General features: G+C 38.5%; 2 protein-coding genes across 2 annotated transcripts in view; one reads left to right on the top strand and one right to left on the bottom strand.

Annotated features, from left to right (window-relative positions):
* Nucleotides 1-4,304: 4,304 nt before the first annotated feature.
* On the bottom strand, nt 4,305-5,480 carry BCL7-like (chromatin remodeling complex subunit BCL7B-like protein). Its single transcript, XM_067145721.2, has 2 exons — nt 5,364-5,480; nt 4,305-5,204 (listed from the first exon to the last, which is right to left on the bottom strand). Exon 2 carries the CDS (start codon nt 5,189-5,191, stop codon nt 4,796-4,798), a length of 396 nt encoding a protein of 131 aa, XP_067001822.1. The 5' UTR covers nt 5,192-5,204; nt 5,364-5,480; the 3' UTR covers nt 4,305-4,795.
* A 4,277-nt stretch (nt 5,481-9,757) lies between these two features.
* eIF3i (eukaryotic translation initiation factor 3 subunit i) overlaps nt 9,758-23,843 on the top strand; it is a 44,133-nt gene continuing 30,047 nt past the window's right edge. The window contains exons 1-2 of the mRNA XM_067146521.1: nt 9,758-9,861; nt 10,035-10,281. Of these exons, the coding sequence (XP_067002622.1) occupies nt 9,859-9,861; nt 10,035-10,281 (250 nt within the window). The 5' untranslated portion in view covers nt 9,758-9,858. The remainder of the gene's footprint in view (nt 9,862-10,034; nt 10,282-23,843) is intronic.

The following is a 23,843-nucleotide window of genomic DNA, read 5'->3' as shown; positions in this document are numbered from 1 at the left end:
CTCAGACTCATCTGCATACGAAACTTATCTGGAGCACAGCTAAGGTTTTGTGCCATCATATAGTATTCTACCTCTACCTAGCACTCATTGGTAAGGTGTGTCAGACAATGTATTATACATTTCTAGTCCTCTAGAACACAGTTTCTGTGTTCCCGAAGCCATTTCGTACATGCTGCTATGTGAAACAGTGTTACAAGAGCATCCTTCGTGTTCTACTCCACATGTCCATTGCATTCAGGTTCTGTCTGCACTTCCTTTATCAGATTGAATTAAACCTTTAATGAGTATCTAGCCCTTTGTTTACTAAATTATTCATTTTTAATTCCTTTTTTGGACAAAAATGTTAACAGTGTTTACTGATATGTAAATTTAAATATATAGATATGTACGAAATCGTAAATACTTTACAAAGGAAATTTAATATATTCTCCTATTCAATACATACAAATCTCCATCATTAGATGGAGTAATAATAGTCATTCATGTTTCAACTTGTTTGAGCCATCTTCCGTGAAAAAAGGTTCAAGTTTTTTACATAACTGATGCTAAAAAATGTTAAAACATAATGAAGGAAAGAATGAAAACAAATGCAACATGATGGAATTAAGACAATAAGTGAGTATGGCAAGGTTGTGGACCTCTTAGTCTAAAACGTGCAGTGTGTTACAATTAAAAAACGAGGGCTAATTCACTGTGCTAAAATTTAAAAGGACTGTCTGTCTTTGTTGAGTTACCATCACAAATAGTCAAGAGGGCAGCGAAATGAGGAACTATGTTTGAGAAGAAAACAAATCCCACGTAAAAATGTGTGACACATAGTGGAAACTGCCAATGAAGTTCAAATTTATTAAATAGTTCCCCTCTCAAAATGGCCTGACTTTCTCAAATTTAGCGGTCCAGTTCACACTGATCGTGTCTATTATTGACTCAGCTGTGTTTGCCTTATTTTTAAATCGTCAAGAGGGAGGTGAAAAAATTAGAAACAATTTTTGAGAAGAAAACAAATGCCAGGTAAAATGTACGTGACAGTGTTCCAACACAGCTGAGCCAACAATAGACACGATCAGTGAGAACGGGACCGTTTAAATTTGAGGTCAAGCCATCTGAGAAGGCAAGTATTTAATAAATTTGAACTTCGTCGGCGGTTTCCACTATGTGTCACATACATTTTACCTGGCATTTGTTATCTTCTTAAAAATAGTTTCTCATTTCTTCACTGCCTTCTTGACTATTTAAAAATAAGGCAAACACAGCTGAGCCAACAATAGACACGATCAGTGAGAACAGGAGAGCTAAATTTGAGGTCAGGCAGTTTCAAGAGGGCAACTATTTAATAAATTTGAACTTCCATTGGCGGTTTCCACCATGTGTGTCATACATTTTACCTGGCATTTGTTTTCTTCTCAAACATAGTTTCTCAATTTTTTGCCGCCCTCTTGACTATTTGTGATTGTGACTAAACGAAGACAGTCTGTCATTTTAAATTTTTGCACAGTGAATTCGTTCTCGTTTTTTAATTGTAACACTGCACGTTTTAGACTAAGAGGTCCACAACCTCGCCATAATCACTTATTGTTTTAATTCCATCATGTCTCCTTTGTTTTCATTCTTTTCTTCATTATGTTTTACCATATTTTTTAGCATCAATTATGTAAAAAAAACTTTAACCTTTTTCACTGAAGATGGCTCAAACGAGTTGAAACATATATGACTATTATTACTCCATCTAATGATGGAGATGTGTATGTACTGAATAGGAGGACATATTAAATTTCCTTTGTAAAGTGAAAACTGTCAATACGGAATGATTCTAATATCTTGTAATGTAACTGTAAACCATAAACATGCAAAATATTGGTAATTTGGGCCAAAATGTAACTTGGAACTTGAAAGTCCCAACAATATTGATGGGAATATTTTCAAAGTGTATATGAATAACAAAAACAAACTGCTTTACAATGGTGCTAGCTAAAAAGGAATTGTAAGCCTAATAATGAGAAAATTTCATCCGACCGTGTTTTCTAGTTCCATGGTTAACATGCTGGCCATTGGTCCAAAAGGTCCCACGTTCAATACCTGACGATGTCAGCAGAGATTTTAACTTTCACTTCCTCTGGCTTGGGGGCTGGGAGTTTCTGCTGTCTTCATTAGAATTCCTCTTAGGTAAGGCCCTATCCTTGCAAGTGCGCAGGTTGCCTATAAGATGTTGACTCACTCTCTCTCTCTCTCTCTCTCTATATATATATATATATAATGTGAGTATATAGACACGATGAACTGCTGAAATAAAGCAAAATAATAATTTGCCGTTGGCACTGATATATTTGGCTATCCAATAACCCATGGATAGGCTGACCTATGCAGTTAGCAACTTCTAAACATAAACTCAACCACTCTTTGTTATCTCTGGTAGACCTACCTGATGGGATTTATAACACCCGAATTCCACAATACTACATAATAATGAATAAGTTCATACAGAAGAATTTCTCATTTTAGTATCCGGTATCCATTTAGGGGAGAAAAATAGCAGCTTACCATTTGAGCAGTAGAAATGCTTTTACAAATCATTTTCTTTTGGTACTCCAACATTCATCATAATTGCTTCACCTGCAACGCACGTCAGACAGATAGTTGCTACATATCGTGTGTGATTAATGCTGCCATTTCTCACTAGATTCTGAAACTATTTCCAAAGAGGACTGGGGAATCCTGTCAAGATTCCAGGTAACATTCAATTCCTGCAGTGAATTTTAAAGGGTGGGACTTTGAGGATCTCCTTTCAGATTTAAAACTGATCTGCAGGTATGAGGCAACCAATAGTGCTGCTTTTCATGTTACTAAAAAATTCCTTCGTCCAATATTATTACAGTTTGAGGTTACTGGGGAGGAACATCACTCCTTGTACATATTAAAGACACATCTACAAACTTGCCACTTGTTTTATTTTACATCAAGGTTACCAGATGTCCCAGATGTTATGGGACAGTACTGCATTCATGCTAAATATCCTGCATCCTGGGTAGTCCCTACTATTCCAAGTGGCAAATGTCCCATATTTTGAACCTCGGGGGAAAAAAATACACCAATCTTTGCACCTCTGATGAATACCAAGGGGTTTATTTCAAACAGGATAGATTTCTTCACTGTTTGGTTTTTTTTTTTTTCTTTTTCTCAGAGGTGAGATTGCTGCCAAAGGTTTGATGATTCTCCAGTTGGCCAGCCTGGTAGAGAGATACATAGTAGCGAACAGCTACCTTGTGTTTGTTTCATCTGATTTAATTCTGTTACAGTGGGTTTGACAGACTGATGTAATAGCAATTTCTGGCTCGGCGAGGAAAGCAACGGGAAGCTACCTCACTCCTCATTTCCCTAGTACGCCTCTTCAGTGATGCCTAGGTCATCTATGACAGCTGATGGCGGAACTGTTGAGAATCCAACCAGCCTTTGGGCTGAGGACTAAACATATATACACACAGAAATTTGAATACACAAATTCAGAGTAATGAAAAATAAATATAAACTGAATGAACTGGTAGAAACTTCAATGAAATAAAATGTTAAGTTTCAATATGTATGTTATAATATTTATTAATTCATTATTACATTTATTGATAAATGCAATTGTGATGCTATTTCTTTTTCCTTTCCTGGCCTTTTTTTTTTTGGAGTTATCTGGAGTAGGTACTAATGTGGATAAAGCATAGTTTTATGACTAGTGCCCCACCCGAGAGAAATCCTATGTGAAAGGGTGTATTCACTATTGTGTGTTTCTGTGGTGATTAGCAATGTGATGTGTTGTGTGTAAATGAAATTGTATATTAAGAATAAACCAAAAAACCCAGCCCATCCCCAGCCCGGCCAGGAATCGAACCCAGGAACTTACGAACTGGAAGTCGCTACAATGACCATTCAGCCAAGGAGCCACATTACGTTAAAGCTTACTGTTGATATAATACATTTATGATCTGAAACAGTATTTTCAACTTTTGGAATATGATCCCTGCTTTCTCAACCGCATTTCTGTCATATCTTGATCTGAGTTATTTGACAATCCTGCTTTGTGCCGATGGGCATGCCCAAACATGGTGATCCTATATCCCACTCTTGCAACTGGCTTGAACACCATCTATTTCTATCAGGACGACAATTATCGAGCTGGAACTGGAAAACCTGCTCTATATTCTATCAGAGGTGGCTAACATTTTGTCTGAGCAATTAATGTAAAAAAACAAAACAAAACAAAAATTGTATAGCCTAGGTACTTACTAAATTAAGAAATAACCAAAATAAACACTGCATAGTGTCTTTGGCTTAAAATCAGCTTTATGTTCATACAGACTTCTCTACATCATATAAGTAGTCTATATAGCAGAGCTTCATGTTACGGACTATTCACTTGATGAAAGGATTGAATCAACAAATACTACACACCTAACTAGTGGCATTTTTATCACTCTTACCAACTGAAATATCATTCAAACAAATGTGCTCACAAGCAAGGAAGTAACATTAGCCCTACAATGTTATAATATTTTACACATATACGAATGATTATGGAGAAATATTCTGTAAGAAACATTTCATTGGCAAACCTATGGAAATATAGAATGGTGTTTTGCTATATACATTTAAATACTTTTGAGTCTTTAGCTCAGCAATGACATTGCTCAGAAAATATAGGCTACTCTTCCTCTTCATTACTCATCTGCATGTAGCATGTAGTAGAGCATTTTCTTTCACACATTAAGTTCATTTGGTATTTTCGCCTTAAAAGTACACGATAAAGTTAAAATCAATCAGTTTTTGCCCTCTTATTACTACTGGGTTCACTACTTTGGGAGTTTGAGTCTTCAGAAAACCCAAGTTGGGCTGAGAAGTCTGTTGGACCTTGAGAATCACTGACCATTGAAAAACACGTATTGGAATCTTCAAGACCAAAATTTGAATTTGAGGAGTCGAGAGCTGCCGATTTCCTGGTCAAAGTATTCTCTTTATTACTAGTGTCTTTTCCCTTCTTCTTCTGTTCACTGCTAGATACTGGGACCCACTTGTAAATTTTCATAGTAGTTTCACCAATGGTAACCCACTTCTTTTCCCAGTGCCGCACTTTGTCAACCACTTGCATTACCCTTTTAATATCATCTTTCGCTCTGCTTCGTGTTTCAGCTCTGACGGATCTTGACATCATTTTGACTGCTGATCTGCCAAATTAAGAAGAAACAAACTAGTATATAGATATGCAGTAGAATACACATTAAATAAATATGCGAATTTCTACACAATTATGACTAAAGACTATAGCACAGATTTACATTATATAAACACACGAAGTATTTTTAATAAAAACTCAATACACACACCTAATATTTCGAGGACTTTAATCATCCAAGCGCTGTGACAAGATCACTCTTAATTAAGACCCCGCTTTACAAAATTCTTCTGTTTGAGGAGACTCTTGGCTGCACCACCAGATAGCAATACATTAATATTTGCAGTCACAGGTAGTCTAGTCGCCATATTTACTCCTAAGAAAGAGCCCCAAACTGCTATTTTCCATAATGTATCTAAAAGTCCCGTTTGATTATCACATCCCGAAATTGAAAGCCTAACTATATTGGAGGAATATGGCGTATGCCGAGGAAAGTTGCAAACAGGTAATGGCAAAACAGAAGTGTGAAATGGAAATGGCTTTTAGTGCCGGGAGTGTCCGAGGAGAAGTTCGGCTCGCCAGAAGCAGCTTCTTGATTTGACACCCGTAGACGACCTGCGCGTCTTGATGAGGATAAAATGATGACGTCGACGACACATATACTCCCAGCCCCCGTGCCAGCGGAATTAATCAATTAAGGTCAAAATTTCCGACCCTGCCGGGAATCGAACCCGGGACCTCTGTGACTAAAGGCGAGCACCCTATCAATTTATCCATGGAACTGGAAAAGAAAAAACCAACGAGCTAGAATAACATAGAGGGGCTGTCAAAACAAAGCGAATTAGCGCGAGAACATATGTTGAGGTGACAGGGAGATAGTGCATGCCAATTTAATTTCGTAAGTTTTAAAAAGTGAGAAGATAGATTCTCGCTTTCAAGAATGCCACCCGCATGCTCAGCGTACGGTTGTACTAATCGGAGTAATAAAACCAGGGATATATCGTATTTTAATGAAGTATTACTGAATAATAACCGAGATTCCTATTTGTAATGTCTGTTTATGAATAAACCCATTTTATTGTTTACACAGGGAAAGTACGGTTAGCTACGGTAAGTATTTGTCGGATTATGTTTCAGATTTCCTTTAAAGAACAAAGAATTAACGGAACAGTACGTTGTGAGGACGAAAAGAGGTAAATGGTGTCTCACTCAATACAGTCGCTTATGCTCTGTAACTTTCGAAGATAAGTACACGTATGAAACAAATGACCAACGGCGATTGCTGGCAAATGCCGTTCCAACCATATTTAATTTTCATTCACATTTGCTGTACAAACTAAGACAATGGAGCGCCCACCACCAAGGAAATGTAACCACGAAAAGTCACCTATTTCGATCACACGTACACCAAGTATGGTAAATACAGTATTTTACTGCTATTTGTGAAATTTATGCAGCCTTTATTGTAGATGTCAGTTGCATTGCTATTTAAAATTAGGCTACACTTCATAATGGACAACTTCCAAGGTTACCTTTCAGCTAGTAATCCCAGTATGATATATTAATGGGAAAAACATGATATGCCCCTATATTATAACTAATTATATTAAACAATTATAGTGGTAGAGTACTCCTGGGTCACCTCTATGGTGTAGTGGTTAGCGTGAGTAGCTGCCACTCGGGTTCGATTCCCGGCTCTGCCACGAAATTGGAAAAAGGGTACAAGGGCTTGAACGGGGTCCACTCAGCCTCGGGAGGTCATTTGAGTAGAGGTGGGTTCGACTCCCACCTCAGCCATCCTCGAAGCAGTTTTCCGTGGTTTCCCACTTCTCCTCCAGGCAAATGCCGGGATAGTACCTAACTTAAGGCCACTGCTGCTTCCTTCCCTCTTCCTTGTCTATCCCTTCCAATCTCATCATCTCCCACAAGCATAGTATGTGCGGTCGCCTGGGCGAGGAACTGGCCCTCCTTTCCAGCTGTATACCCCGATCCAAAGTATCACGCTCCAGAACACTGTCCTTGAAGTGATAGAGGTAGGATCCATCTCTGAGTCCGTAGTAAAAACCAACCCTGGAGGGTAAACGGATTAACAAAGAAAGACATACTCATGGGGTTGCAATACTTTTAAAAATATGATCAGAATGAGGTTGTAAACTATTGCAGGTCCCTGTCATTTTAAGGCTTTCTGTCATAAATATTTAACTCCACGGATTTTATTGTAATTTACGCTTAACCACAGCAGCCAAGCAAGGTAACGTTCTTGATCCGATTTCGAGGCATATGATGAAGTAGCGGTATTCGCAGGGTATGATTTTTAATGCTTGAAGCTTTCGGCAACGGTCTCTAATTCTCCCCCAGTAATTATAAAATGCGTATTTTCTACACTTTTCGTCATTGCAGGGATATGCTACCTTGCTTGAGTGACCGCAGGCAATATTGTGGACGGCCCTTCTAATAGCTTCACTCAGGCAGCGCTTCCGCCTCTCTATGTTATTCTAGCTCGTTGAGAAAAACAAACAGAAGTTATAAAGTATTATTTGGTAAAAGTATTTGTGTGGTGCAAGAGCCATTGGAGAAACCTTTTGCTACACTTTATCTAGCACAAATTTTAGGCAGGCTACGAGATATGGTCTGGAACTACACAGTTGAAAGTCTGACACCGATCCAATTGACCTACGGATACGATCCAAATAAGTAACGAGAATGGAATAGTATTACAATATATTGCCCATTCGAAAATGTAATATTATGAAGGATTAAAGTACGGTAAAGGATAAAAAGTATAGGCTCACATGGTATTCAGGAAAGGAGGGAGAAAGACAGAAGACACCACCCGCTTTCGAGGAGAAACCCTGAAAATCGTCATCGCTTTCCAATATCTGGGTTAACAATACAACCAACAACAAAATCATTCCGGATATAGGTAATTATAGAGAGAGCCATAGCAGCAACCATGAGAATATTCGACATTAAGAATCGCAAATAAGTAAGCCCAAACAATATCATCCCAGTTCTGTACTATGCCGCACTTCGGCTATATACTGTACAGTAAATACGCCCCTTCGAGGCTTACATGTGAGCTCGCGAGTATTTTCCTTGATTGGGGACCTAGGTATCAGATTCTCACTCTCATAAGTGGAAAGCTGGTTACGACGCTAAAAGAAAGGAAACAGAAAAGAGAATAAAATATGACAGGTGTTTTACATCACAAGTGCAATGTTGGATCAAAAGTGGACATGACCTAACCAAGCACTCTGCCACGTGATAACAGGACTAGGAGTGCATTGTTGTTACCATCATAAGACATGCAGGACAAAGGTGTTTCATGAACCGAAAGTGAATTCGCGCGTAAACTCTGCAGGCCTAAACTATCGTAAGGATTAAATTAGTATTTGTATGCATACCTATGCGCGCTCCTTGCATTATTATTAACGGTACTTTTTTAAATTTCTGAACGTAGATGGTTCGTGCTGCTCTATAATGTATGGTTAGTTGCAGTTTATTTAAAGTTTTTAAAATAAGATAAAGGAAATTCCTCTGGACAATTAAATCGCAAATAGAACAACTGTCTACGGGATCAGATTTTGCCAAAGTCATGAACAGAATTAAAATACAAAATAAATAATACCGTACTTCCGTACTTGCATCAGCGCTCATACGAGAGTTTGTAGTGGGGGGGGGGGAGCAGACCTGGGGTACGTAATATTTTTAATATTTGGAAGATAAATAGCGACTTGTATTCTGTGGTAGAATAACCCACGGTGTTCCCTGCCTGTTGGTGGGAAACGGTACTACTGCTTCTACGTAATACTGACTTTTAAGTCATTTTCTTGAAAGGAAAACACCTGACTAGACTAGATTTTTGCCTTTCCCTGAGAGCAAGGAGAGGGGGGAGGGGGCTGCCCCCTTGCGACCGGGTATGGGCGCCCTTGCGTACTGGTATTCCTTTTATTGGTCCATTTATCTCCGCAACAAACAAACAAACAAACATGGAAGACAATACAATGAGCTTATGTGTAAAATGTTACCTTTTATTTTGTACACACTTCTGTATGTTTAGTACTTGTATGGAAATGTTTAATTTCTATCTTGTACTGAATGCCGAATCAACTGTAAATCAGTTTCTCCGGCTAAAGCTTTACTATACAGCAGTGCCAAAGCTATCCTTTGGCTGAAAAGCAAATATGCTGGACTAAACATAAATCAAGGTGTATGGATGTTGATACAGAGTAGTTTAAACGACAAATCACTGAACAGAAAGAATAACTTGAAATCTCTAATTAATCATTAATTTAGAATTTTAGGCCCTATGAACAACAAGCAAACCTGCAACCGAGCCAGAAAGCGCTACTGGCCACTGCGTCTGGGGCAAATATCTTTTGGTTGAGAGAAAGCAGGTATAATGTCAATGGTTATTATTGGAATCATGTACTGATGATGATTATGATTAAAGCCAGATTAGATTTCATAAAACGCCTCTCCATTTTGAACCAACGTTCTATGCATCTTTAATACAGCATAGGTCGGTACTGTGAAAATTTGACATGAGGGAATTTTTGATATTCTATTTATATTCTTTAATTTCTATGGCACAATAATATTCCTTGCCAAGATGGCTTCCTGGTTATTTCCGGCTTTGTCCGTGGAGTAGGGTGAAGTGGTGTAATGTGTGTTTACGATTGAGTACTTTAAGCAGCTGTGAGAACATGGTACTGTGGTGTTTCTTTATAAGTATACCATTACAGTCATTACTTTTCCTCAAATGGTCTTGATCGAATTCTGACGAGTATGTTTTGTTTTCATGTTGCACGTGTAAGTAGCATATTGTCATAACCATATTGTACGGTGTGTTGCTCTAATCAGTTTATTCTTCATGTTTTAGAAACCCCTAATTCTTCACGGACATGAACGTTCCATTACGCAGATCAAGTATAACAGGGAAGGCGATCTTCTTTTTTCGTCTTCGAAGGATCAGGTTCCGAACGTCTGGTATTCTTTAAATGGAGAACGTCTTGGAACTTTCGATGGTCACCAAGGAACAATCTGGGCTATTGATGTTAATTGGGATACGACGCGTTTCATGTCTGGAGCAGCGGATCAGTGCTTAAGAATATGGGATTGTTCAAATGGTTTGTGAAAATTTTGGTTTGTGCTGAGTTTTATCTTAGTGAATGTTGCTGTTGTTTTGACTAGTCTGCATGTTTCCAAACGGTGAAGATGCTGTTGACTTTTTCTATATACAGACATGGACAAAAGTATTCACACTCCTACTCATCCAATACAAAATGCTGTATTGCGGGACCAATACGGAGTACAGGTCAAAATTACAAACCCATATGTATGCCTTGTACAGTAGTGGTCATTACAAAGCACAAAATAAACTGGAAGTAAATAACAGTACATAACAAAGCAACAAATGCGTACTCCATGACACTGTTTGTCTGGACATAAGTATTCATATCTTACTTGTAAAAATTGGGTTTGAACGAGCAAACAGAAACCTGTATTGTTCTGTGGCATTAGTTGCATACTAGATGCAGACAGACAAGGACTGATCAGCTGGTCAGACGGTACCAGTCCAATGGCGAGGAAAACTAGGGAAACGTCTGTTGAAGAGAGACTACTTATTCTGCGCCTTCACCACCCAGGAAAACCGTATTCTGAGATCGGAAGCATAATTGGAAGAAGTAAACCAACTGTGCAAAGCATCACACAAAGGTTAAAGGGACAGGATATTCTTATAAGGAAGAAAAGAAATGGACGTCCGAAGAAATTGACTGCTCGAGAAGGAAGGTTCAGAGTATCCACAATTAAAAAACAACTACACACTACATCTTCGGCAATAGCATCACAGCTGGCAGATTATTTCTATCATGCAGTGTCACACAAAACAGTAAGGAGGGTCCTTCATCGTGCTATGTATCAATCTAGTGTCCCAAGAAAGAATCGCACATAACGAAAGTGAATTGACGGAAGAGACTACAATTTACCAAAGAATATGTGGCGAAAGATAATGCGTTTTGGTCGACAGTGATGTTTACAGATGAGAGTAAATTTAATATTTTCCGAAGTAATGGACGCATTTTAGTGTGGAGACGCCCTACCACAGAGCTCGATGAGCAGAACCTCGTTACCGCTGTGAAGCACAGTGGGGGTGGGGTTATGGTGTGGGGCTCAATGGCCGCTTCAGGTGTCGGGGAGTTGGTATTTATCGAAGGGGACTATGGAGAGATTTCAACATTTGAGCATCCTGAAAAAAAAAAAAAAAAAAAAGTCGCAAAAGTGCCGGAAAGCTTGGGATTGCTAATGAGTTTTACTTCCAACCCGACAATGACCCCAAACATACGGCGGAAATTGTTCGTTTGTGGGTACTTTACAAAATGCCGCACACATAAAAAACACCTCTCCAATTGCTGAATACCAACCCCATCGAACATCTATGGAGTGAATTGGAGTCCAGACTAAGAAAACACCACATAAGTAATGCACACTTAAAACAGTTACTACATACAACAAGAATGGGGAACATTTCATCTGAACTAACACAGAAAATGGTGTTCTCAATGCCCAGCAGGTTAAAAGAAATAATATGCAGGAAAAGCAAACAAACGCACTACTGATCGAGTTGGTAATATAAATACGAATATAAATGGTTCGTTATTGAACATTGTAATATCTGTTTCTTTTGAACTTTTCTGGGATACGGTATGAATACTTATGTCAAGACAAGTAGTGTCATGGAGTACAAATTTGTTGCTTTGTTATGTACTGTTATTTACTTCCAGTTTATTTTGTGCTTTTTAATGTACACTGCTGTACAAGGTATACATACGTTTATGTTTGTAATTTTGACCTGTACTCTGTATTGGTCCAGCAATAAAAATTTTTGTTTTGGATGGGTTGGGGTATGAATACTTTTGTCCATTACTGTAACTTACGAAAAATTGCGAAAATCTCAAAGGGTGTGTGACACCGTTAGGTTGACTGTTACAAATGCTGATATTTAAATGTACATACACACCTAAACAAAGTCCAACCTCTTTTGTTGAGTGAAAGGTGATTAATTAATTATTAATTACTGTAATAAATTAATATACACACAACAAAACAAAATCTTACCTCCTCATGCTGCTGAACATGGTGGCAAATTCATATCACACATGCATCTAAGTGAAGTGTAACCCCATTGTCTTACTTTGCTCAGCATATGTAATGGAAGGAGGCCATTACTTCCACACTTCACATGAACTCTGTTTTGATGACAGTGAATGGTGACTTGGCACCCACTGGCTAAAAGTTTTACTGAAAATTAAAGGGGGGTCTATGTGTAAATTAGGCTAACACTCTGATTGCCAGAATTTTACAGAGCATGTTGTGTGGTGTTTTTTTTTTGGAAAGTCTCGGTCAGGTCCCTATTTTCATTTGTCGGGCCCGGGACTTGTTAAAAACAACTCCACAAAGGAAATACAGTAGAACCTCGATTAAACGTTCCCGGAAACTACGTTTTCCCGTATTCTCCGTTTAAATTACGTGGTCCCGCGAGCATCCCAGTTAAATCACATTGTAAAAATCCCGTATTATCTGTTTCTCGAAGAAACTGTTTCCCGGATCAACCGTCCAGAAATTTCAGTCCCATCAACACTAAATCCTCGATCACGCGACTTCAAGAAACTGTATCTCACGAAAGGACGGCTACGGCATATTTATGGATCTTGGTGTTAACGTCCTGTCATTACGATAATTAGAGGAAGTACCTACTGTACTGGAAAAGCGATCGGCGGTGCACTTGTATAAGGGATCATCTTAGCATCTCATTCGTGTGGTATTGTTTAGAGAATCCTTGGAAAACAAAGCAGAGAGTGGCCACAACAATCGGAAGGAGACACGAGCGCATTTCATTTCAACAGCTGTACTTGAAGACGGAATGAGTTTCGTCAATTGTTCGTACTTGCAAAACGTGTATATTATATCCAGGGTTAGATGTTTATATTTTTTACTTTTTTCAGTTGTATCGCGAAACAGGTATCCGGCACTTCCCCCCGGGCATTGCATAGTCACTGGGCTTTCAGGCAGAAATCGCAACTGCTTCTTCTTAACATAAATTTAGTATTTTAATATCATCGTATACGATTACCGGTATGTTATTGAGACCAGAACAGATGTTGCACCTTACCATGGGAGGTTTTGGGATTGCCTATTACTGTTTTGGTCCTAATATAAGACTTGGAATTTCTTGTTTTTGTGTTAAAATGTTATAAAAACCGCAGTAGTTTTATCTGCGTACGTTACATTTAAAAAGTTTCTAGCATTTCGCACTCGTACCGACTTGTACAGCGGGCGTGCTTTCCAGCTGAGCTCAAGGTCACGAATAACCATAATTTCTGAAGTTTTGATGATATTTTTTCTCTTTCCAATCTGATTGTGGTTAGTGATGGGCAGAATTTAATATAATGCATTCGAGAATTTTCGAGATTCAATATTTACGTTCGAAACCATATTCTCGAGTTCAACATAACCGTTAAAAGTCGATGTAGGCCTAATTTACACGGAATACGATTTCCATCAACTGACAACGAACTGTATACCGGTACAGGTGACCAAATTAAAATGTAAGATTAAAAAAGAGGGATTTCGCCATTATGTGGGACGATTGTGTATCTAATGTGCTTTATTTTATTAGATTAGAGAATTAAAAACTACTTGTGGTTGATTGTTGTTTGGCTTGGCATTACCGGTATTAGATTTTTCAAAGTTTGGCTGATCAAAGTTGCTGAACTAAAAGAAGTTTTAACGGGAAACTTACGAAGTTTCTCCGGTAAAACTGAATGTAAAGTTTCGAGATTTTTAAGTCGCGTACCGGTAATTAATGTTTGAAGCCAACCCCCCGATCTACCTTGTCTGCCTCTCACCTGGAGGACATGGGTTCGATTCCCGGTCAGGTCTCCCATTTTTACCTGCATATAAGGGCTGATTGCAGGTTCACTCATTCTACGATTACCTTTAATCGAGGAACTATCGAATGGTGAGATGGGGACCTCGGTCTAGAGAGCCAGGAATAACGGCCGAGAGGATTTGTCACACTGACCATGTGTAACCTCTTAATCTGCAGGCTTTCGGTATGAACAGCGGTCGCTTGGTAGGCGGAAGGTCAATTGGGACTGTGGTTTGGTTTGGTTTAGGAGTGTTCATAAAATTATAATACATACAGTAGAAGTCCGTTATAGCGAGAACGGCATATAACGAGAACTCCGTTATAGCGACGGCTTTTTTCTGTCCCTTCAAAATTCCTATATTAACCTGTATATTGTCCTTCGGTTACAGCGAAAACCCTATCACTGGCGCATCCGTTATTACGAGCGATTAAGCGCGCGCGATTTTTTCCGTTACCGGTACTGATATTTATGCACCCCAGCGATGATATTGCATGCGATCGATTACCTTCGGCATCGTTTCCTCGCTATGTGCACTAGCGATTTCTCTCGTCGACATTTGAAGGCGATGTCGGTCTCGATTAGTAATATCCGTCGACAGCTGTTATGTAAAGAAAATTCAAAATGAAAGATGATAACACATTTTCGTAATAAATACGTAAATAACGTGGCCGGTAGCAGTTGTTAACTCGTAAAAATAAACACTGAATAAACTATATCTTAATTTTAATGTTATATATGGAAATTACGTAAGAATGTTGTGCACCTCGACATGGCAGAGTGCATCACTGATTTCAGAGGATATTTCATATCTTCTCGCATCTAGTTACGGCTATTTACATGTAAATTTTTCACGAGGAGGTTATTTCTCTACATGCGTTTCAAATATGTTTTCATGATAGGCTACATATACGGTTAGGTTAGGTGACGCTGTTTGAAGAAGAAAGCTGAGGTGTTTGCCACAGAGATCTCTGGAGTGATACCGTATTTCTCCGAATCCAAGACCTTGTTTTTCTCTCAGAATCTCATGCGAAAACTCAAGGGTTGTTGCATTCGCGGCCTAACAGTAAGTTAATGGATACCTCTGGCAACTACCGCGGTAACCACGCTGCTTCTTTTCACACGCGCACAGAACTCATTGACGACCGCTTCTTTCCTACACATCGCTACCGGTTGTACAGCGTACAGTGTGTGTGTTTCTCAAATCTACAGAATGGCATCAAAACATGCGACCCTTCGAATTCTTAGAAAATCCATGGCTACTCAGTGGCAGAGTCATAACGCGTCTATTGTACTTGACGCTTAGTAAAATTAAGGTTTATAGACAGCAGGAATATTTTCGTGATGAATAGTCATATTGTAAAGATACGTGGAAAAGGTATTGCCGGCAAATTTTCAACGGGTTCTAGTCGATATTATGATGCCAATTTTAAGTTAATGTTTATTAAACACTCGGAAATGTAGAATAATTGTGCAGCCGCAAGAAAATACGGCATAGGCCAATATTTGGCGTTAGCGTGAAGACAAAGAGCTAAAAAAAAATGCATACTGTAAAAAAAAAAATGCATTCAGTGGTCCACAACAAGGACGCTTTAAAGAAGTCGATGATGAAATTGTGAAGTATGTGTACGAAAAACGCAAGGGCGGTTGGCCATACCGTGGCGCAATAAACTCGTTCGTTGGCTTTCAACGTTCGCGATTAGGCCTATACATCACTAGCCGTTGAATTTGGTCGCACCCGACAAGCGAGACGTGCGTGTAGCGGTAGCCGGTTATATCTGACGCTGAGTAAAAGTAATAGTTTTATAGACAGCAAGAATAATTTCCTGATGGATCGTTGTATTGTAGAGATGCATGGAATAGGTATTGCCGGAAAATTTTCAACGAGTTCTCTTCGGTATTATGATGCCAATGTTAAGTTAATGGTCTTTAAACCCGTGGAAATAAAGAATAATTGTGCAGCCGCGAAAAAATGAAATACGGCATGACGAAAGTCAATGTTCGGCGTCTAAAATTGCGTAGGCCTGTACGATTTTACAAACTTCTTTTTGAGCCTGATTAAAAATTTTTGAAGGAAAAAGTGGGGTTCATCTTGGATTCGGAGAAATATGGAACTATGTTTTTTTCAGAATGAAATTAAACATACACTTTCATGTAGTATCGGATTACGAAAAATAACAAGCCGTCGTGTGGATATCATCTGCGGAAATGCAAGTTTTGAACAAACTGATTGCCGTTTCATACCGATTTTAAAGTGCATGAAGGGTTTTCCGACTTTTATACAAAATCGGATATAACGACAATCCGTTATAGTGAGTGAATTTTTCACTGTTATGAATTCTCGCTATAATGGACTTCTACTGTATTTCGTTTTTGTGAAATTTAGCCAAATTGTTGATGGTTCATTCGTTCCCGGATTTTCCGTTTTCCCATGTTGTGCGATTTTTTTTCGCGGTCCCTCCAAATACGGAGAATCGGGGTTCCACTGTAGTGCTTAGTGACATGCTATTAATATCAATAATGAGGTCTATGTACGAATGATTGTAGAGCATTTTTCATGAGTTACAAAGGATAAAACTTAAGGAGACTACTGGGCGAGTTGGCTTCGCAGTTTGGATAACCAAGCCATGCGCTTGCATTGAGGAGATAGCGGGTTCCAACCCCGGTGTCAACAGCCCAGAAAATGGTTTTCTGTGGTTCCCCATTTTCACACCAGGCAAATGCTGGAGCTGTACCGCACCTAAGGCCACGGTCTCTTCCTCCCAGTCCTATCCCATTGTCACCATAAGACCTATCTGTGTCAGTGCAACGTAAAGCAGATGGGGGGGAAAAAACCAATTTCAGGACGCGTCCTTAGCTGAAAATACTCAAGTTGGGAAATCGAATGTAATCAGTCTTACTTCAGGAGAGGTAGAAATGTTCATTGTTATAAGGACCCTTCAATGTGGCATAAGAAGTGTTTCTGCATTTACAGTAAAATATACCGAGCAAGTGACTGCAAGATTTTGGTCACATAACTATCAGGTTGCATTCTGGAGAGAGTGGGTTCAAACCGCACTGTCGACAGACCTGAAGGTGGTTTCCAATTTTCACACCAGGAAAATGCCGGGTTGTACCTTAAGGCCACGGTCGCTTCCTTTCACTCCTAGCCCTGTCCAATCTCATTGTCGCCATAAGACTTATTTGTGTTGGTGTGACATTAAGCAGATTGAAAAAAAAAAACTCCACACTTTCCTGTTCTGTTGTCATATTACCTATGTGTCAGTGCAGCATAAAGCAACTTGTGAAAAAAAATGTAAAATATCTTAAACCAGTTGGCATTTTGCAAAATAGGCAGCTGAAGGAACTCTTGTTATTCAGTATGGTGTTATAGACTTCATTACCAGCTATGGCACAATAAAAACTCTTAAATCAATGGTAATACAGTGGAACCTTGGATTGCGAGCATAATTCGTTCCGGCAACATGCTTGTAATCCAAAACGCTCGTATATCAAAGCAAGTTTTCCCATAAGAAACAATTGAAACACAGATGATTCGTCCACAACACAAAAATATTTATTCACATACCATTTCTGAAACAAAATATAACTTAAAACAAATAAACTGCACTTTATCTTACAATAAAATTATTGTTGGTGTGAGGGAGACGAGAGATGACATGGGAAGAGTTACTATGTAGCACGAATTTCACTTACAGAATCACTGCTATCTGTTGGCTCACTGAAATTGTTTCCTTTTCATGCAACTTTAACGAGGAACCTGTCCAATGACTGTTGCTTTTGTCTCTTTTTGAAGATTTCATGAAAATGTGACATTGCATTATCACTGAACTGATTCATTGCTCGTACTGCTACAGCCTTATTCGGGTGGTATTTTTCTACAACATTTTGTACAGTTTCACTTATTTTGCACTTATCCTGAATCTCAGTTGAAGTGAGAGATTCCATTGACTTTTCCTCTTCCCCGCGCGAGATCTCCTCCATAACCTCCTCCTGTTATTTGCGATGCAGGTCCATCAGTTTGTTGGTGGACAGTTCCTGGCTATGTTCTTCCACCAGGTCTCGAATGTCCATGTCATTCACCTCCAACCCCATAGTTTTCCCTAAGGACACAATTTCATCGACAATCGGCGGCTCATTTTCACCAACAATCCCCTCAAAGTCACGTCCAAGAACACAGTCAGGCCACAGCTTTCCACAAGCGGAAGTGAGAGTTCTCTTGGCGACTCCATCCCAGGGTTTATCGATGATCTTCAGGCAGTTCACGATAGGGAAATTATTTCTCCCAAACTCTCGGATGGTAAGGTTTGTTCCTTCGGTCTCTTCGAACCATCGCTGAAATAGTGCTTTGGTGTATAGCTTCTTGAAGTTCGAAATTACGTGCTGATCCACAGAGTGGAGTAGTGTAGGGAGGAAGGAAATTAATCTTAACGAACTTGAATTCCTCCAGTAAGTCGTCCTCAAGGCCTGGAGGATGAGCAGGAGCATTGTCTATAACCAGCAAGACTTTGAGCGGCAGATTATTTTCTGAAAGGTATTTCTTCACTACAGGACCAAAGACCTCGTTCATCCATTCAACAAAGGCGCAGGGGAGGGGAAAACCTAGACACACGTGACGCTCGTATTGCGGAACCTCACTCGCTTATCGAGTTACAATTTATTTAACCTTTTCCGTCCCATGCCCGAGTTAACTTGGATGTCGACATTTCTCCCGCTGTCCCAAACACGAGTTAATTCGGATTTAAAGCAATGCACTCTTGTTCACGTCCGAGTTCAGTCCAACGCTGTTGACATGCTTTGTTCAGATGACGGACGATTCATAAATCGCCTTATCGTTTTTTGACGATAATTATGTGCCTTGTGTTTTTCTTTCACAGCTGTCTTCTGAGATGGGTGCACGGGAGTGTAAAGAAAGCATAACGAAAGATTTTATTTTAGAAATTGTAGGCAGTGATGATGAGTCTGATCTTTTGTGAATATAGTGGAGATAAGTATCAGTGAAACAAGCTGTCGACATTTACAACGCCAAGTTCTTTCAAGTTTTGGGAAAAGTGTTAGGAGAAAACTATTGCTAATATTTTTGTTCCATGACATTTCAGTAGCTGTATAAATACAAAGTATTTATGGCCTATTACAACCACTGTCGAAACGTCCAGAAAATTCTGGCATGGGGCATGCATAAGGCTGAAAGAAACTTGGGAGTGAAAAGGTTAAAATGTTGGCTTGTCTTGCAAAACTCGTAGACCAAGTTACTCGCATTCTGAGGTTTCACTGTAAATTCACATACATTACACTCACACTTGGATAAAGTCTTACTCTTTATGCTTTGCTTGACATGTATCCTGAGGATAATCTGATGGTGAAAAGTTTTCAGCAAAAGTTCATTAAGTGCCACAATTTTTCAGCGCACGCATCTAGGTGCAATTGGACTGTCATTTGTTTATTTCTTGCTCGCTTCTCGTGATGGTCGTGATCGTGCGGTGGACAGGGCTGCCAACTGTTCATGTAAAGATCTAGTCCTAGTGCAGCGGCGCTCCTTTTGAATTTACAAATCTCGTACGGTGTCAAAGCCATTGGTCTGGATACGTTAGGTCCGGCTAGTGACAAAGCCATTGGTCTGGGTGAAGCAAGGGGGTCTTGGGGCTATAAGCCCCCTGGTTAGAAGCCGTGAAGTGGCCCTCAGGCCCCTAGTATCCCGCGTGACACCTCCATTGGTCTGGATATGTTAGGGTAGGTTAGTGACATAGCCATTGGTATGGATTTGTTAGGGTAGGTTGGTGACAAAGCCATTGGTCTGGATTCATTAGGGTTGGTTAGTGACAGCCATTGGTCTGGATCAAGCAAAGGAGATCTGTTGGTGTAAGCCTAGAAGCCGCCCTTAGGCCTTTAGTATCCCGTGTGACACCTCCATTGGTCTGGATACGTTAGGGTAGGTTAGTGACAAAACCATTGGTCTGGATACGTTACGGTAGGTTAGTGACAAAGCCATTGGTATGGATTTGTTAGGTCTGGCTAGTGACAAAGCCGTTGGTCTGGATCAAGGAAAGGGGCTTACGCCCCCAGGTTAGAAGCCACAAAGCGGCCTTTAGGCCTCTAGTATCCCGCGTGACCCCTCATTGGTCTGGATACTTCAGGGTAGGTTAGTGACAAAACAATTGGTCTGGATACGTTAGGGTAGGTTAGTGACAAAACAATTGGTAGGTTGTGATGTTTCTTTCACCGATATACTAGGGAAATTTAAGTTGCAGAGATGTTGTAGAAGAATCTGTTTGGTTGTCGAGTGCAGAGAGGCTGTCAGGAGTAGATTTTTAGTATGCCGTTAGTAACTGAAAAATATTGAGAAGGAATAGACAGTTACACTAGGTCATAGATCTGTTTTTATAAGACTTTATTCTAGAGTGGGTACCATACCAAGGAAAATAATGTTGGCCATACTGAGGGATTATGGATGTAGGTTATAGTTATAATTCTTCATAACACACATTCTTGGGATATTGTAGGCCTACAGTAGTTTAAGCAGACTGGAAACTCAGAGAAATATAGCATTCTGCTTTTTAGTTATATACTTCAATATACTTTCCTCTCTTTGTGCATATTTGTTCTTTTAAGCATGTACTGTATTTCTTGTACTCTTGCTGCTTTTTAAGTGCCTAATCCTCAATTTTTTTGGTCAAGGAAAATTGGAACGAATGAAAAACAATTATAAGCCTCAACTTTAGCATATATACACCGTGTACTTACCAATTTACAAGTACAATGCAGCAATAACAAATAGTACAAATTAGAACAAAAAAATTGGACCCATTTTATTTGTTTTTACCATTTCATCCATTTTTAACCGGCCTGTTACATCGGGTCTAAAACTTTTTACGTATACATATTCTTAAAGACGATAAATGCTGTTAATACGTAACAATTTTACAAACACTAGTGTAAACAAGTGTAAACTTCATTTGATGTTCAATAGATTAGGCACAATGAGGTGATATGCCTCACATAACAAGTACTTTTTAAGCCAAAGAAAAAGATCCATTTACTATTTTAATAAGCAACTTTTTAATGTTTGGTTTAATTGGGTCAGTTGTATGAAGATGTTAATGTCTTACATGTGACGTATACATATTCTTAAAGACGATAAATACTGTAAATATGTAACAATTTTACAAACACTAGTGTGAACAAGTGTAAACTTCATTTGATGTTCAATAGATTAGGCACAATGAGGTGATATGTCTCACATAACAAGTACTTTTAAGCCAAAGAAAAAGATCCATTTACTATTTTAATAAGCAACTTTTTAATGTTTGGTTTTAATTGGGTCAGTTGTATGAAGGTGTAATGTCTTATATGTGATGTTTTTGAAACCAATTTAATATGTGTCAGCTGAGGATGACCCCATAGGGGTCGAAACCGGTACTGAATTTACTGCATTATAGCAAATAAATATTGTATTGATAAGGTGGAGGCTTGTAAATTATTTTTATGTTGTAGTAGCAATCAATACGGAAATGAAGCTAATAGATTATGATAGAACAGCCAACCAGGCAAAAAGAACGGCATATAAATACCAAAATCTGAAAATCAAAATCACTAACGTCAAAAACATCACTTTCCTGAAAGAATGCCTGCTAAACGATCTAACTCCAAAATTTCTTAAGAAATACAACAATAAACTTAGAAACACCAACCAAACCCGGAATATACAAAAAAAGACAAACCGAATTTGGCTTAAAGAAGAGATTAAATTCATGTACAGGAAGAAACAACATCTTAACACACAATTGTACGAGACACCTGAAAGCTTCACGTGACTTACCAGACTCTTATTGGAACAACTTTCAACAAATAACCAATGAAAAAATAGCAAATATAGCCATAAAAAAACAGAACACATTAAATAAAAAAGTAAATGTATTAAAACAATTACAGGATCAGCATACACGCAATCGCACACCCAATAGACAACACTCGACTAGATCTACTGAAAATGACCAGCATGTATTCCATCCACCAATGAAAAATCTAACTAATACAGTATTTAATGAAACAGAATCCATTATACTGAGCAAGGGACCCAAACACAATTGGAGAAATGACTCGGTATTTCAAAATATTACTACCATCATCACTTAAACCGAAAATGCCATAAACAAAATACCCCAGGAACAACAAGATGAAATTAGATATGAAATTAAAAAAGCATTACCACAATATATTAACAGAATCAGTAAAGAGAACAAGCAAGACACCATGAACCACATACAACTCAAAAAGCTCAAAAACAAAATTCAACAAAATAATTTATTAATAACTAAAGCAGACAAAGGTAACACAACAGTTATCATGGATAAAGATGAATACATAACTAAAACCAAAACTTGCGTCCAAGATGAAACCTTCCAAACTAAAAACAAAGATCCCACCAATAGCATTCAAAAAAACCTAAAAATTTTACTGAAAAACACCCACTTTTAAATGAACAGGAAACTACAAAACTAATTACAATGAACCCAGGACTACCTGCTGCTAAAGCATACCCAAAAATTCATAAAGATAATATTCCCATGAGGCCTATAATAAACTATAGACCAAGTCCCACCTATAAATTATCACAATTCATTCAAAGATTTCGTAAACATTGTGTGTTCCAAGCCAAGAAAACCATAAAAAACTCAATAGAATTCTGCAACTACCAAAAACATAAAAATAGAACAGCACCATAGATTAGCATTGTATGACATAATAAATATGTAACCCCAACATACCTACACAAAAAACCATAAAAATCATAGAATTCAATCTCAAAAATCATAGCAAGCTCAGTAAGTTAGAGGAATTCATAAAATTATTACACTTTGCCATCAACAATAATTACTTTAAATTTCACGATACCATATACCACCAAAAAGGATTACCCATGGGATCGCCAACATCAGGTATATTGGCAGAAATATATATAGACTACCTGGAACACCAAGAAATCCAAAAACTAGACAACTTCCCCTTTTGGTGTAGATTTGTAGACGATGTATTTGTTATAATAGATAATAGGCATACCAACGGAAATAAAATCCTAGAACACCTAAATAAAATAGATCCTCATATAAAATTTACTATGGAAACCAAAAATAACAACACCATAAATTACCTAGATATATCCATAACTAGGCACAATAACCATTTAACATATAAAATATACAGAAAACCTACTCACACACCTAACACAATAAAAATAGACTCCAGTAATCGGGAGATCGTGGGTTCGAGCCCCACTGTCGGCAGCCCTGAAGATGGTTTTCCGTGGTTTCCCATTTTCACACCAGGCAAATGCCGGGGCTGTACCTTAATTAAGGCCACGGCCGCTTCCTTCCACTTCCTAGGCCTTTCCTATCCCATCGTCGCCACAAGACGTATCTGTGTCGGCGCGACGTAAAACAAATAGCAAAAAAAAAAAAAATAGACTCCACCCACACACGCACAAGAAAGCCGCATACTATAGTATGATATACAGAGCATACAATATACCACTCATGAAAAAAGACTTAAATAAAGAATTAAATCTAATCCATGAAATTGCCAGACAGAACGGATATAAAATAGAAATGATCAACAAGATCATTAACAAAATAAAAAACCAATCTAAAACCAAGCTAACTAAAACCGAAAAAGATAAAAAAGACTATGTACTATTCACCTATAATAATAGCCACATATATTCCATAACTAACATTTTTAAAAAACAAGGCCTGAAAATAGCCTAC

The sequence above is a fragment of the Anabrus simplex genome, chromosome 4 (assembly GCF_040414725.1).
Source record: "Anabrus simplex isolate iqAnaSimp1 chromosome 4, ASM4041472v1, whole genome shotgun sequence".
NCBI classification, from domain to species: domain Eukaryota; kingdom Metazoa; phylum Arthropoda; class Insecta; order Orthoptera; family Tettigoniidae; genus Anabrus; species Anabrus simplex.
This window is presented reverse-complemented; position numbering and strand designations above follow the sequence as displayed.